This window comes from Pelobates fuscus, chromosome 1 (assembly GCF_036172605.1).
Source record: "Pelobates fuscus isolate aPelFus1 chromosome 1, aPelFus1.pri, whole genome shotgun sequence".
NCBI lineage: Eukaryota > Metazoa > Chordata > Amphibia > Anura > Pelobatidae > Pelobates > Pelobates fuscus.
Genome location: NC_086317.1, coordinates 85,566,012 through 85,581,878, shown reverse-complemented (window position 1 = coordinate 85,581,878; position 15,867 = coordinate 85,566,012). Strand labels below are relative to the sequence as shown.

General features: G+C 39.9%; 1 protein-coding gene across 1 annotated transcript in view; it reads right to left on the bottom strand.

The window, feature by feature from the left end:
* SUPT6H (SPT6 homolog, histone chaperone and transcription elongation factor) overlaps positions 1 to 15,867 on the bottom strand; it is a 45,571-nt gene that overhangs the window by 4,134 nt on the left and 25,570 nt on the right. The window contains exons 15-31 of the mRNA XM_063449966.1: positions 15,323 to 15,473; positions 14,864 to 15,018; positions 13,832 to 14,027; positions 13,601 to 13,740; positions 13,325 to 13,442; positions 12,661 to 12,737; positions 12,244 to 12,379; positions 7,189 to 7,326; positions 6,933 to 7,100; positions 6,542 to 6,669; positions 5,442 to 5,649; positions 5,044 to 5,191; positions 4,716 to 4,858; positions 4,487 to 4,627; positions 3,624 to 3,819; positions 3,115 to 3,353; positions 2,455 to 2,568 (exon numbers count right to left, since the gene is read on the bottom strand). Coding sequence (XP_063306036.1) covers positions 2,455 to 2,568; positions 3,115 to 3,353; positions 3,624 to 3,819; positions 4,487 to 4,627; positions 4,716 to 4,858; positions 5,044 to 5,191; positions 5,442 to 5,649; positions 6,542 to 6,669; positions 6,933 to 7,100; positions 7,189 to 7,326; positions 12,244 to 12,379; positions 12,661 to 12,737; positions 13,325 to 13,442; positions 13,601 to 13,740; positions 13,832 to 14,027; positions 14,864 to 15,018; positions 15,323 to 15,473 — 2,596 coding nt within the window. The remainder of the gene's footprint in view (positions 1 to 2,454; positions 2,569 to 3,114; positions 3,354 to 3,623; positions 3,820 to 4,486; positions 4,628 to 4,715; positions 4,859 to 5,043; positions 5,192 to 5,441; positions 5,650 to 6,541; positions 6,670 to 6,932; positions 7,101 to 7,188; positions 7,327 to 12,243; positions 12,380 to 12,660; positions 12,738 to 13,324; positions 13,443 to 13,600; positions 13,741 to 13,831; positions 14,028 to 14,863; positions 15,019 to 15,322; positions 15,474 to 15,867) is intronic.

Here is a 15,867-nt window from a genome sequence, read left to right as displayed (position 1 = left end):
AGGAACAGGTATGCCATAATGCAGAAAAATAAATACAAAGCACAAACGCTGGTTATACCTTAACTGCTATAACATACAGAAGGGAAATTTAGGGTAATGATTGAATGTGTGGTTTAAATTGTGTCCAGGCTGTTCCATACAATGATCACGCATGGGAAATATAGCCCAAAGGAGCTAGAGGCAAAGACTAGCCATTACTGCTTTAAAGCATACCTGACTTGCTACTTTTCACTTACATGAAATTCTCATTAGATTTCAAGTATGCATTGTGCCAGTTCCCTCCTTGGCAGGCAGATTATGTTGATGACTGTCTGCAAGGAAGCCAGCCTCTCTATTCAAGAGTGCATACGTTACGTGAGCCTCAGCTTTACCAAGGCAACGCTACAATACAATGCAGGAGGCAATACATGCTAGTACTCTATAGGCACACTAAGGTGTGTCAGTAAACCGAGAGGAGCACTTTTTCCCCCCCTAACCAGGTGAGGCTACTCCACGCTGTGTACACAATGTGAAGGGGCAGCACTAACAAGATTACAACAATGTGTGTGCCCAAACAAAGGCAGGACTGAGAAGAAGCTTCACAAAGGTTGGCTTACGGCAGCGCTGGAACGGTTAGGAATGAGGCAAGTCTGAAAACTTGATGAAGCTTTGCAGAAGGCAAGTAAAGAGACACAATTTTGGGCAATTATAAAGTAAATGGAACATATTTAAGGAAGGTCTAATTTTGAACAACAGGTTTACATTATGGATTCTGCTTAGCAATTTTTATACCCGATTACCGACCAGCAGCCGTGGTCCGATGCACAGGGAAGCACTGGCTCAGAGGAGAGGCTTGCAATTTACTGCTTTAGTCCCTTGAAACGTTAACAGTCGTCCCCACAGGATAAGGCAGATTCAAGCGGTGAGCAGGGCAGACGGCCGCTGCCCCGCTATCCTGCCCGACGGCATAGTGCTAGACTCCCATGGACGTGCAACCAGGGCAACAACGCTATCTTCTCTCACTCAATGGCTAAGGCCCTGACACATGCAAGGCGGATGCTACATACCTACATGAGGCAGCCTGACAGGAGGGATCCCTATGACACACTACTCCAGTGCTTGCCGGCTCAAAGCTGCTGCTCTACCCAAGCTCACTTGAGGAGAGGTACGCATAGGTACAGCCGACCAACAGGCAACCAGACCACCCTGAACATCACCAAGCGACTCATACACAGGCTTAACAAAGCTCTTGGCTTACAGCACATGACAGCACTCCTTGCCCTGGATCTGGATCTGGATCACAACACCCCCGAGACTGAGCTACAGCTCCACCAGACAGCCACGCTCCGCTGCAGCACTGAACAATCCATAGACAGCCGTTATCCCTACCCAATCAAGGGCATAGGCTGGCGCTGGACTCCCTGACCATGCCACCCTTCCGCCAACCACATGCCAGAGTACAGGACTCAAAGTATTTTATGTTTCCTTCACTGTTTTATTTCACTTAAATTTTTCAAAATTTCTGTGGGTTTCAGGGAATGACACGCATAATGCATCTATGCAGATGACACTACAGACCTTATTTAACCTGTTGGACTCCTGCTATAATCCTGCTCTCATGTACCTAAGTTTATGATAAATTTTTCTATCACTTAGCCCCATACAAGCCCCTACCTACGCTCAACACTTTGACATAATCATCCCGCCTCCTTCCATAAGGATAACCTGGTAGGGTGGCTAGCACCACTCTCAATCAACCATTCTATAATCGATAAACTTGCACCTCGCATATTGCGCAGCGTACCATCCAGTATCCTATACTAGCGAGCACCAGGTTGCTTCCTCCCGCTTTAGACACCCGACATATAACTCCTTTTAATCTTATTATTAGCCTCCACTAACTAAACCGTAGTACCTCTTCGCAGCGCACTAAGCCCCTCACGGTTATACCCTGGGTCAGAACATGCAACAGGTGGCTTCACAACGGTTGCCCACTCACGGACGCATGTCGCCTTGCCTACACAAAGTGCAGCACCACCTTAAGCCAACTTTCTACTCAAACCTGAGCTAATCCAATGCTGCAAACTTCAGCCTTTTGTTCTTACACAAAATATGCAAATGCCCATACCATTAATAAGCCTGCACGTTACAGAACAGTCTGAAATCTTATGTTTCTCATGACAATATACCACACAATTGTGCTATTCAATCGCATGCCACATCAATTACATGTTCAAGACAAGCCTGCAGTTGCTGTTGTGGCGCTGCAAGATCAAATGTATGTTTTTCATATGCACAAGAAAAATAAAGAATTAAAAAAAAAAAAAAAGAAATTCTAAAAATGTATTACATTACACTTTAATGAATAATTTCAAGAAGGATAGTGTGCTAACTTTTTTGTTTACATTGGTGCTGCAATTAATTCCCAAAACAATCTGTGCTCTAATTAATAATAAATCTATTGTTAACACTCACCTTTTTGTCTCCACAGTTACAGTCTTGATAATATTTATGGTTTATTAAATCCCTTGCAAAAGAAGCCATAGGTTGCACAAAGCGAGCGATTATTTCGTCAAGGTCTTCAAATTCCTACAGAAAGAAAATTTCCTGTGTTATATTTAAACATGTACAAATACCCAAATAAAACTCTTTACAGAAAACCAAAAAAATTAAAAAAAATTCTGATACAAGAATTTCTGATGCATACGAGATTGGCAGAATCAAATGTTTGTAATCCTAGAGTTTTATATCAATCGAAAATATAAATGCCCATTAAAGAAAAAGTTACGGATATGTCTCGAAATCCCAACAAATAAGCCTGATTAACTAGTAATTAACACAGAAATACTGGAATATCATCGCTTAAAATCCCCACAATGTTTATTCACGCCTTGGGGTTTACTAAAAGCAAAAAGTAACTTTCCAAATTTGTAAGCTCCACAATCAATAAACTTAAATATAGCAAGAATAGACTATGCATTTTGGTCTGAAATTGTATTATAGAAACTCTGCTGGACTGTGTATTCAGGAAAATGTACTTATACTAATATCAATGCCAGAAGAGAAAATATTGATTAAAAAAATAAATAAATAATATTTCTGATTAAAGGAGTGGGTTTAGAACATAAATCTTACCTCAGTGTTTATCCAGAGAGTAGATCCAAGGCTGAAAGCATTCTCTTTGCCCTCCTCACGCACATCTACATGCTGGTAGATGCCTTCGCTCACCTTCCATGTCACGGTTAGGTGATTTTCCCCTTTGCTGCTTGGTCGGATGATGACATCTCCCTGGTCCATGGTCTCCATCAGCTTCTCGGCTTGCTTAAAGTTTATATTGTGGAATGAAGGGTGTGCGATGACACGTTTTATGTAAGCTAGAGAGTGAATTTGAATAACAACACACAGTCAATACTTGGAAAGTTGGTTTGCAGGGAATTTTAGAAAGAACTGCAAAGAAAAAGGAATATGAAAAAGCTGTCATGGTACCTCCCTGCACCACAACAGACAAGGAGCCAAAGTTGCTATGATGCTCAGAAATGTCCCTTTAACAAGTGTTTTTTGCAACGCTACATGAGATTTAAGTTTTGTATTTCTAAAATTAATTATCTTTCAATGTGCTTTCATTAACTGTGGTGGCTACTCACTTGTTCGCTGCTGTTTTTTCTTGAGCTCTTCGTCTTGTTTGTGATGTGCAGATTCGGTATCAAAGTCATAGTACGTATCCTTAGGCAGTTTCCATTCATTGTTCTTATCCATTAAGTCAGATGTGCGGCATGTTAAGTCAACGCTGAACTTTTCAATGTTGATTTTCATTATCCGACAATGGACTGTCATACCCACCTAGAGTACACAAATTATAAGTGTCCAAAGGTTAAGAGGGGGGGAGAAATTATTTTTTTTTTTTTTTAACCTTTTTTTACCTAGCCACAGACATGATATAGTTTAAAGGGGACTTACTACAAATAAGCTAACAGACAATTACAATTCCATCATACGTTGTGCTACCAACATGGCCCTTGATTTTATATTGTTGGATAACTTTTTCAAATGATGGGAAGTCTCAGAGTGAAGAAGGAGAACCCTGCTACAAGTGTATCTCCTACTCTTAAGCAATAACTTCAAGGCACATGCTGGGGCTACAGCTCTAGCCAGAGCGCTAGTCTCATGACAGGATAACTTAAAAGATATAGTAAAGATAGTATTACTCATTTGTTCACTGAATCAAAGGCATGAGGATTTCAGTGGCTGCATGGTTTAATCAAGTGCCTCAGCAATAATGTTTACTACTGGTATCTGTACTTTCCACTTTACAGAAGGGAGGGGTGGGATAAAAAAAAACTAATCAGACATGCCTTTTTAGAAGGGCATGTAAGTAGAATCATCCGTGCCAAGCTAAATTGAATCACATGATTCAATTTAGCTTGGCACGGATGATTCTACTTACATGCCCTTCTAAAAAGGCATGTCCGATTAGTTTTTTTGTGTGAATTTAATTTTCAATTAATACCTTTACTCGCTCTTCAGGCCGCTTCACCACTTTGTCACTGATAAACTTAGTTGGAATGAAGCCAGTAACACTATTATCCAACCTCGTTTTCACACCGATCGCTTGACCAGGACAGGAACCGCTGTCAAAATGATTCCATACCTGTAAAAACAGAAAAGAAGCCAAGTGAACTTTTAGCTCATAGAACATTGCACTGTTGCAATCATTTCAGACGTCTATGGCATTATACCTCACTGAGCTCTGGAAAGTTATCCTGTTGACAGAATGGACACTGCCAAAGTCCTGTCTCGTCATTACGAATAGCTTGATCATAACTTTCTCCTTGTGGGCGTCTGTGAGCTATACCAGTTACATTACAGGTAACCAATTTGCCTGTATGAATAAAGACCCAAATTAGTAGTTAAAATTAGCCAATATTTGTAATGTGTAAGATGAAAAGAAAGTTATAGACACTACAATACTCACTTATAATCTTATTTTGCCATTACAATAATTTAAATATTAGATAGATAGATATATAAAAAAATAGTACTAAGATTGTGGAGGTAACAAATTACCAATATAGAATGTCTCCGGTGTCTCCCTGGTAAGCATGTTGAAGATTTCCTCAGGGTTTGATGAACGATAAGGTGTCCGGAGGTCTTTGTATCTACAACTGAGCTCAGCACGAATATCATACAATGTAATGTGTTTATCACCATAGCCCTATAGTGAAAAGAGAAACCCAGAAATTACATACATCAAAAAACAATTGTTTGACAGTTTAGATCAGGGGTAGGCAACATTTGGCATTCCAGATTTTGTAGACTACATCCCCCATAATGCTCTTACAGCCAATGCTGGCAAACCAAACGAGATTTAGTCTACAATATCTACATTGCTGACTGTTGCCTAACCCTGGTTGAAATGATCTCCTACAAAAAAGTTAATCTTGAGTTAATTAATTCAAACATACCTGTCTTTCAAGTTCTTCTGCAAAGGCATCCAAATCCAAGTCCTTCAGCCGCTCTGGATTTTCAAGAATTTCTTCTAGAGCACCTGCAGGGTTGGCGTCCTCGGCGGACTCATCATATTCCAAAGCATCTACTGCCATTTTCCTTGCCCATTCATAAGTCTCAGGATGAACTCGAGAACCATCCAACACTTCAATGTAAGAGTCCGTGCTAAAATGAGTAATACAAACAATTAAGGCATAGCCAGAAAAGGCAAATCATGCATAAGCATGAAAGCTGTGCCTGTATTCCGCATACATTTGTTCAGTTTTTATTTGTTGCACTTCAGATTGAAAAGATTACTAAACCAAAATTAATAAAGTAAACTGTGAATTTAAGAACTATTTGTTTCCTTTTTCTCTCTCTCATGAATGTGTAACAGAGAAAACGGAGAGCAGACAATTTTGTTGACATTTACATACTGAGGGAAACTAAGTTTCAATTAGAACTAAAACATTAGATTTTCCTCATCAACAATTACAGAAAATAAGGTTCAACAAGTATGTGAGAAAAGGCAAGCCATCAATGCACAAGAGATGTAATAGGGCACTTTCAGATACGTTGGTGTGATATCTACAGATATAGTAATTTCCTGGCTAATCATGGCAGCATTAGATTTATGGGTTAGCTCCTCAATCCAGTTGATAGGACAGGAAATTAACAGATAATCAAGGCAGAGCAACAAATAGGACCCTACCCCCAGTGTTTTTTCCTGTGCTCCTGGTCTAAGATCGTTACCTCTGTTGGACGTAAATTTCTAAGAAATACTAAATATCTGTAGGGGAAGTGGAACCAAAAAAAAAAAAAAAAAAGGATCCAGAGAGAAATCTCCATATATAATAACGGTCTCTTCTCTCAGTTCCCACGGCAGCATTACATATAGCGCCAATGATAATGATTTTTTTTAAATAACCAAGTGAGTGGGTATTTCAAAAACATTTCTATAACAGGATTAAAACTTTAGGAATGCAAAATCCTTCTATACTAGTTTAAAAAACTAAAAATTCTAAACATGGAAATTTAAGGGCCACGTAAAAAAAACAAAAATACAATCTGAACAAACCTGTCACCAAGAGAGTTTGTGTCTATCTTAATGAAGCCGGCACAGTTGATGAAGACTTTAGGTCCCATGTGACACATGGTGACCAATTGTGTGCGATTTTCCAGTCGAGTGTTGTTCTGCTTTAGAATCTGTTGGGTAAGAACATTTATTTGAAACAAGGCAGGTACTGTGCCCAAAACATAGCACAATCTTATAGCTCAATAAATGCAGCAGAAATTAAGGTATTCAGTTTATCTTGCTATGTAAATATGTTGGAATTAGAATAGGTTATAGAGAGAGGTAAAGACTTTACTAAAGTCCCTATGACATAAAATCTATACTATTTATCTAGTGTGTTTACAGGAACGCAGACTTTCGTAAAATCAGGAACTGGATATGAAATAATGCTTACCTTGAGCAAATGAGTGCCTTTACGTGGTCCAAGGCCACAAACATACTGGATAAGCGACTGTGTGTAAGGGTGAGCAATGGCCCTGTTCACATCAACTCCCACCTCGTTGACTCTGTTGATAAACTCACAATATAGGGAATTCAGCAGCTCCTCCTTCACCACATGCTCCTAGTGAAATTAAAAATAATAAAAAAAAAAGTTAGAGCTGGCAGAACTGTCAAGGACACAGACATAAATGTCTACACGATCAATTTACCTGTAATGGGTGCAGTTTCAGGCACAGGATATCTTCATCGGAGCTGCACACCTGGGAGAACTCAATTAAAGGGTCCTGAATACGTCGAGCAATGGAAACAGCCTGTCTTAAAATGGGTGGGTAATCCCGGAAATCACTCTGAATAAACAAATATTGAAATATTTTAATAAGTGAACATTGTATTTAGATGCCAATGAAAACCTAGGAAAAAATAAAATAAAAAAATACTATCATTCTAAAACAAACAAAACCACACAACGTAATTCTTAACCTACCAATATAAATGTAGGCAAAAATAATAAGCTACCAGGAGTGGCATTAAAGCCGAAGGGTAATTTAGCACCACTGCTAAGCTTACAGAAGACATGGTTGCCATGATGTTTTGTATCTTAACAGCAAGGGAGAAAGCAATCACAAGTGTGTCAGGAGAACATTTAAACCCCTTAGCGCCGGATCCAGTCCGTCATGTGCTAAAATTAACCCTCACATCACCGCGATCGCAGGTTTAACGCTCCTCTGGTCTGCCACGGTATTCAAGGCAGACGGGGAGCACCTGGTCACGCTGTCCTTGCAGCTGTGATTGCTCCGACAGGCTGTCAGAGTGAGCACATGTGCTGCAGGGACTTCTGATCCGCCTCTCTGTGCTTCTGCGGTCAGTGTGAAGTGCACGGAGATTGATCAGTGCTGCTGATCTTCTCCCGTGTAAAAAAAAATTTTTTGTAAAAGTTAAATCCCAACCCACTATCCCCCCTGCTTTTAATTAACCCCTTCCCTGCCAATTGCTCACTGGCTAGTGATCATTTGGCAGAGACTACATTTTACTGTAATCTGATCATAATTTTTTTTTAACCGCCGAGAGTAAAGTTATTTTTTTTTTATCCTCAGGGGTTAAATTTATTTTCTTAATTTAAATATTTTGAAATTATATATTTAGCTAGCTGGAGTGGGTGGAAGTTAGTGGGGAATTGAGGAATTTGGTGTTAGGCTAGCTAGGGGTTAACGTTAAAAAAAAGTTTTCAAAATTCCCACCCCGCCTTACCCAGTACTAATAAAAAGGAACCCTTTCCCTACCAGTTGATCACTGCCTACAGTGATCAAAATACAGATCACAGTATTATACTATGGTAGGACTCTTTTTTCTTCAACCCGCAGGGGTTCAATTTATTTCATTAATTCATGTAAATATTTTAAAATTATATATTTTGCTAACTGGGATGGGTGGGAGTTATGGGAAATGGAGGAATTTACTGTTAGAGCTGCTTACTGCTAGTTAGGGGTTAACAGTAAAAAAGAAAAAGTTATAAAAAATGTAAAATTGTAAAAAGTTTCAAGAAAGTTTTAAAAAAGTTACAGAGCTGGCGAAAGGGCAAGCGGAGACACGAGCCTCGAGAGAGCACCCACCAGGAACACACTCCTAGCCACGAGGTACTGCTCCCCAGCCGCGCGATTCCCATCATGGTGGCGGAGAAGGAGAAGATCAGTGCCGAGCCTCAAAATGGCGTCGAAGACACCTAAAAGGTTGACCAGAGCGGCACACAAGCTAAGAGCCCCAACCTACCTGAGCATGTTGTGGCAAGATGACGGGCAGCGGGCCCCTGAACTCAGAGACTGTGTTGTGTCCCCTGCTGGCATGGGCTAAGTCTGTCCCTGAGACTGATCCGCGAGGGGTAAATCCTAAGTAGCAGACCACCCACGAGACTGTAATGTTACGTGCAAATATTTCATAGCCTGTGTGGTTAATGATCCGTATAGCTTACCTAACTCACCTGCACTAGCCTGCTTAATTAACTAGCACACTGTACTCACTTCTATATCTTACCAGCGTGATACGTTGATTGCATTCAATTTCATTATTATTGTTATGTGGACCAGCGGAAACCCAATGGCTTATATGCCCTATATGCCAAGTTTAAGTTTTTGTTTCTCTCAGTTAGGCATTTATTTTTACAGCGTGCATTGACTTATATAGACATTTTAGACCGTAAGCTGAATATGTCTGAACATGTCTCTACCAATGTGCCTTATCTACTCACTATCTCTTCCCTTTATTGTTATAAGCTAAATTGTGCACTGGTTGCTTATATACGAAATCACATTTAGAATTATATTACTTTAAATACTTGATTCAGTTAAGCTTGTTACCTTACTATTTTATCATATGTCAGTAAGCCAATCTGTATATACACCTGCATTTGTAATCTTCCCTGACACATCAGACTAAAGCTTAGCAAAGCATGACTTAACATACAAACTACTTATAAGCGATGACATGCAATAGAAACATTAACCCTAAACTACTGTTACCAAACGAAGATGTAACTCATTATGACTAATGAGAATAACCTACGTGTACCTAGCCTGCCTTATTAACATGAAAAATGTGTATGTTCCATCTAAATGCTATATAACAGTTAACAAATCTGTATGTTCAAAATGTTGGAGAATGCTGTTGTGGCATTGCTGACAAGCGGTTGTTATTCATGCACAGCAAAAATAAAGAATAAAAAAAAAAAAGTTACAAAAATGTAATAAGTAAACAACGTTTAAAAACAGTTTGAAAAAGTAAAAAAATGGGCTGTGTATGGGGGTTGCTTGTGTAATGTCACAATGTGTGTATGTGTGGGGCTGCTTAGGGTACTGTATGTGACTGGCTGCTGGTGGGGCTGTGTGCATGTATGTGGATTGTCAGTGGTGTTGTGGGGATGTGTTTGGGTGTGTGGGATGTTTGTATTATTTTGTATGAGGGGGAGACTTATTCTAAAGCTCAGTGTATATCTAGCAGTGTGGGTGGCTTCCCTGCAGTCCAGTGGGAACCAGGTACATGTTCAGGGCAGGAGCTGCAATAGCTTATGTGGGCTAATCCAGTGCAGATTCCCATTCACAAGTACTGGGATAAAGTGATCTGAGGTTACTTCGAATAAGTGCTGAAATGCGTAAATTGAGGATTGCCCCTAACCACTCAGTTTGTACTAAGGACTCTTGGGCGAGAGACAGTTTAGCTTTGGCAGCCTGAGTGCTGTTTAAAAGCACCTAGAGTGCCATAGGTTGCTGACCCCTGGTCTAGGACATACATTGGGCATATTGTTTTACTGAAAAGATGTAACGGAGCACAACTTATTTTTTCTCTTTATTTTTGTACTGCATGGATAAAATACAGGATTGTTGAGACACATTAGCGTAAACATGTTTAACAAGAAAAGTCGGTCTCATATGTCGTAGACACAACTTTTTTTTTTCCCCTTTAAAAAGGGAAATAAATCTTAAGTTAAACAGTATGGCATTATAATTAAATCAATAGAAGAGAAGCGGATATGCAATTATGTATGCCATATCGGATCAAGTCCCCTGCGCCCTCACACAGCCAGCTAAACAAGCGTGGGTATCCATGGCTGCATGGAGAGTCACCCCAGTCCCCAGGGAGAGATCCCCATCCCCACCGCCTGTCGGTTGGAGTCCACATTTTCAGTCTGTTGGTGGACAGCCATCAAACCGCCTTGCTAGCCAGTCACTTCTCGGGGCAAGGTGCTGTGAGTCACTTGAGGTTGTGGAGTGACTTGTGATTCCACCATGTTGTGGGAGCTGATGCTGCGAAGCCAAGAGGTGGCGTGTGGAGAGGGAGAGGTCGGTGCTTCCGGCAGTCTGCCTCAGTGTCGATTGTTAGCACCTGTGAGTCATGTTTGACAGACAGTGTTGCCCTGCCCACATGAGGCGCCAAGAGCCCTGAGACAGACCACCATCTCCGTAGAGGGAGGAATAGACTCCGACGCCATATTGTTCGGTAAGGGAGTCCCCCTAATGCAGGTAGCTGACATTGCTAGTAAGCTGGTAGTAGGGCTTCAGGGTGGACCAGGATGACCCCCACCGGTCAAAAGGGGGAGGAAGCAGTGCCCTGACCTAATGGGAGTCGAGAGTCTAGCTTGTCCCCCTCCCACCCCCCCATTGCTATTTAGGGCCCCCAGTCAGGGAGGGGTGAGGACGGAGGACAATAGGTCCCCTCTACCCCCATTTTCATTTAGGGCCCCCACCCACCGGTCTGATTTTCTTGCGCCTGTTTTTATTTTATTTTATTTTTTTACAAGTTCGGCAGGTAATATGGTTTTTGTTTGGCCTTTTTTGGGGCTGAAAAATGAAGATTTTAGAAAAAAGAAGACAGGAAATGGCATTTTTTTTTTATTATTTATTTAAAGGCTGCTCCCTGTTTAATAGACTTGCCCTTACTCGCGATATAGCAAGGAGGGGCACAGAACTTACCAATACTAAGTAATCTTTACTTAGTATTAGTACATTTGGCTAAAAGACCAATTTAGGTCTTTCTGCCTTTTGGTAGATAGCTCCCGGATACCGTAGGAATTAGGGAGTTATCTACTAAGCGGCAGCACGAATAGGATCGGAAATTCATTCATTTGAATGAAATTCCGACATGAACAAAGTCCCGAAATGCGTCCTTACATGAATAGAGAATCTATTCTCATTCTGTTAGGACGCAATTCGGTAGTTTTGCCGGCGTTCTAAGTGACAGAACATTCGGGAAAGGTGAAAGGAAGCATCGCGGGAACACAAAGGAAAGGTGAGAACTATAGGAAAATGTCTCTGACCACCGGAAATGAAGCACAATTTGCTCCACTGCTGGTCAGAGATGGTCAGGCGTAGGAAACCTCCATAAGAAAAATAGTCCCTACTTTGTCTTATGTTTTAAAGAAAACTAGAGCAGACAGGAAGAAATGAACAGATCCTGACAGAGGGAGAGAAGAGGAATCGATTGGGGAAAGGTACGTTCGGCAGTACAGTGCCACTTTAATGAGCATTTATGTATAGGTCACATCAAATTAAAGCCCTTTTTGACCTCTAAATAAAAAAGATTATAATATATGTTAGTGCAATAAGAGAGAGAGATGCAAATTGTATTTGAACACAAACAGCAAAAAAAATGCAAAAATGGCTTGTATCCTTAAGGGTAAGTCCAGTTTTTAAAGATGCGTCCTTAAGGGGTTTGGCAGAAAATGTATGTAAACAGGGGGTGGGGAAAATCAAACAGTTGCTGGAAATGCCACTCACCTCAGACTTTTTGCTGTTCATGTAGAGCATAGACAGTTCATTATCAACCATTTCCACACCAATGGTTGACATTTGCTGTCCCTGTTCCAATTCGTGAACAATGCGCTTAACATCTTCAACCATCATTTGAGCATCTCTGGAGCAAAGAAAAAAAAAAACCCAGTCAGTGAGCAGCATTTTGGAAATTTGCGGATATACAATTACAGTTAATTGTGTATGGGTCAAACACATAAGTGAAAATCATCATTTGAAAAAACTATTCTAATATTCAAATATGGAAAAGAAACAGTAATTTGAGAGGGGAAGGGACAAATATATGTAAATTAACTTTTCAGTGTCTGGTAATCCACATATACAATGCCATTACTTCAGAAGAAGATAAACTATAAATATTGATAACCATAAGATCTAACTTACCGGTTTTCACTGGAAATAGCCACCACATGAGGCTTCTTCTGGATTAGAAACTTTTTTAGAGCCTCCATATCATGAGCCTAAAATACATTTTTTAACAAGGTCTTATAAATAAAATAGTCCTTAAAAAAAAACAAAAAAAAAAACAGACTTATAAAAAAGTAAATTATGTGCAAGTATATCACCTAATTTTTTAAAGACAGAGTAAGCAATATAGTTGGGACCCTGCTTGTACAAAATTTAGGGAGTTGGCGTGTATTTTGAGTGCATTTAGAGTCCCATTACACAGAACTGGCAAGCACCGTCCGTGAGGTGTACAAAATGAATTAAGTTTAAGTTTTTTTAAGTTGCTATAAACTTCTGTAACCATATATATGAGTTTTCTCTATTTAATACAGCATTCTAAAACGCTCTACTACATTCAGAAGATGGTGCCTGCAGCGTGAGAACTGACAACCGCATGGAATATCAATTTCACACGTTCTATTTAAAATATTGCAGAAATCAAGCCACCCCCTGCAGCATTTATATTTGTCACCTGCCTTTGCATAACAAATAACTGGAGTATATCTGATGCTTGAGAACTTATTGAAACTAAATTACAGGTCCAGTAACAATGTATTCACAAGAGAAGCATCATATAGCAGTTTTCTAGGAAATCGCTCACCTTGCGCTCTCTCTCCTCTTCTCTCCAAGCATTTTTCCTTTTGGTAAAGTATGGTAGTCGTAAAAAGTCTGTGACTTCACCCTCACCACTAACCAAAGAGCAAAACACTGGATGGTCTCTGAAAAACAACATTTAAAATGAAAAAAATAAAAAAAATAAAAATCAGTGCTTCAATGGACTAGTAAGATGCTCTAGTTTGAGGGTTTGCCCCCTTATATAAAGTAAAATTTTGGTCAAACCATAAAACAACCACCAAATTCCAAATATAACACCTACCTGGCAGAGGAGAAAGCCATGCCAAGTACACGGATTCCTTTTCCCTGGTTTTCTTCCATAAAATCATCATCTTCCTCTACCTGCTGATCAGGTCGGTATGGCGCTACTTTCAACCAGTTATAGAGCTTACGACTGCAGGCCTGTGGTGGGAGAGAATATCAGAGGTTTTAGCCACTTTACATACAATATTCTTAAAACCACTCAAGCAAGCAGGAGGTTACACATTTTCACCTTGACAACAAAGTCCTTGGCCTCCAGGAGAACTTTGCTTTTTAGTTCTTTGCCCATTTGAGGGTATAGGAATTGTTTTAGAGCCCTCTCGATGGCCAGTGTGCGTTGTCTGTTCCACTCCTGCACCTGGTGACTGAACTCATCTCGGTAATAGAATTGTTTTATCTCTTCAAAGTAGGTCTGATCTGAGCCATATCTGTGAATAAAAGAGAGATTAAAATAATGCAAGGAAGATCTAAAAGAAATAAAGATAAAGAAAACACACACACTCTCCTCTCTCCCATAGATAATTGTTTTCCAGAGCTGTGCTTCTCTGTCTGTTTTATTCAGTAACTTGCTTAGAGCCTGCTCACATCTGGTGTTACACATGTTCTAATGGAAGACTTTAAATAAAAAAAGTTAAGGTATTTCAAAAGTGAGGGTTAACTCCTCCTCTAGTGGCAGTTTACCACTAGAGGGACTCCTATGCATGAGGATCTCCAGCGTCCGTTTTCCCCTATAGGAAAGCTTTGAATAATGCTTTCCAATGGGGAGATACTAATGCGAGCACGGTCATTGTCAGGCAGGCGCATTAGGTCTCCCCTGCTGGCGGATTGGACTTCGGCACTGAATTCAGGTGACTGAAGAGGTTTTAACCACTTCAGCCGCACGGGAGTGGGGCACTGCAGGATTCTACAGTGCTAGCAAAACTGGTTTTCCTGGCACAATAGAATCCCTTTAAAACGGTTTAATAAATGTAATTTACCTGCAATTACATTCCTTACTTTTGGCACATTACAGTGTTCATCTTCCCAGATAATAAAATAGGACACAAACTGAAAAATGCAGAAAAGTACCCCTAAATGAACTTTGTGGAATGGATATCTTGAGAAGATCTTTTGTGCAGTGCCATCGGATTGTAAAGGTAGAGGGAACGAAGAAACATACAAGTTTACATTGTAATGCTTACACAAAACAAACACAAACAATATCTTAAACTGAAAACCTATTCACCATTTATCACTACAAACAAACCATGAACATAATACACACCCCTCTACATCTTTCATGTCAACGCAGAACTCTAGAGTGATCAATCCTTCTTCCTCTGCAATGCACATCTTCAGGAACTGATCATCACGCAGCTCTTTCACAGGCTTGTTTTTCAGATATTTGAAGGCATATGCAAAATGGGCTTCATCAACCTCCTGATGATTATAAAACATTTTCTTTTGAGCATTTGTAATGTTCAAGAGACAGCAGTGTCAGCATACGTAGAAAAGTATGGGTAACATACAAAGGATAGGTAGCTCTGATTTTGTCTATTTCTACTGCTCAAATCAGGAGTGTAAAGCAAATGCCTGACACATTGTTTATATGATGTATTTGTACTACATCATTTCTAATATGCAAGCAAAAAATTGATTTAATCAGCTTAATAGACCTGACTCTCAGCATCTACTAAAGAGTTAGAACAAAATAAAATAAACTGGTGAGAATGTCAATACTTACTTTACGTCCCTTTTTGGTTGGGGTAATGTTAATCTTTCCCCTCTCTTGAAAGGTCTGTCTCAGAACCTGTCTCACCAAAGGCTCCCTTGCAATCTGCAGAGCAACCATGTACCTGGCACCTTCAAGTACTGCTTCCGGTGTACTGAACTGACTGCAATACAAACAAACACAGTGAGATCTCTTGAGAAGCAAAGTAGCATCTTTAGGACACACAAAATTAAATGAGGCCTCTAATCTGAGTTTTCCCAAATGTAAACACAAACTTGTCATGGGGAAGTAGCTGGTGGCAAAATACCAGGAACTTCAATGTTTTCATTGCAAGGTTAACACGCCTCTGGTGACTGTTTTTCCGAAAACCAATAGAGGCGATTTTGCTATTAAAGATAAAATTTCAAATCTGTGCACTAGACCCCCAAATGCTTCCTTATCATTAATCTTCATGATTTTTTTTATTTTGTCAATCTTTTTTATTAAGGTATGAAAAAAGGAGTACATACAGAAAAATATGCACAAGCAACAGAAACGAGCATATACAGGTTAGTCAA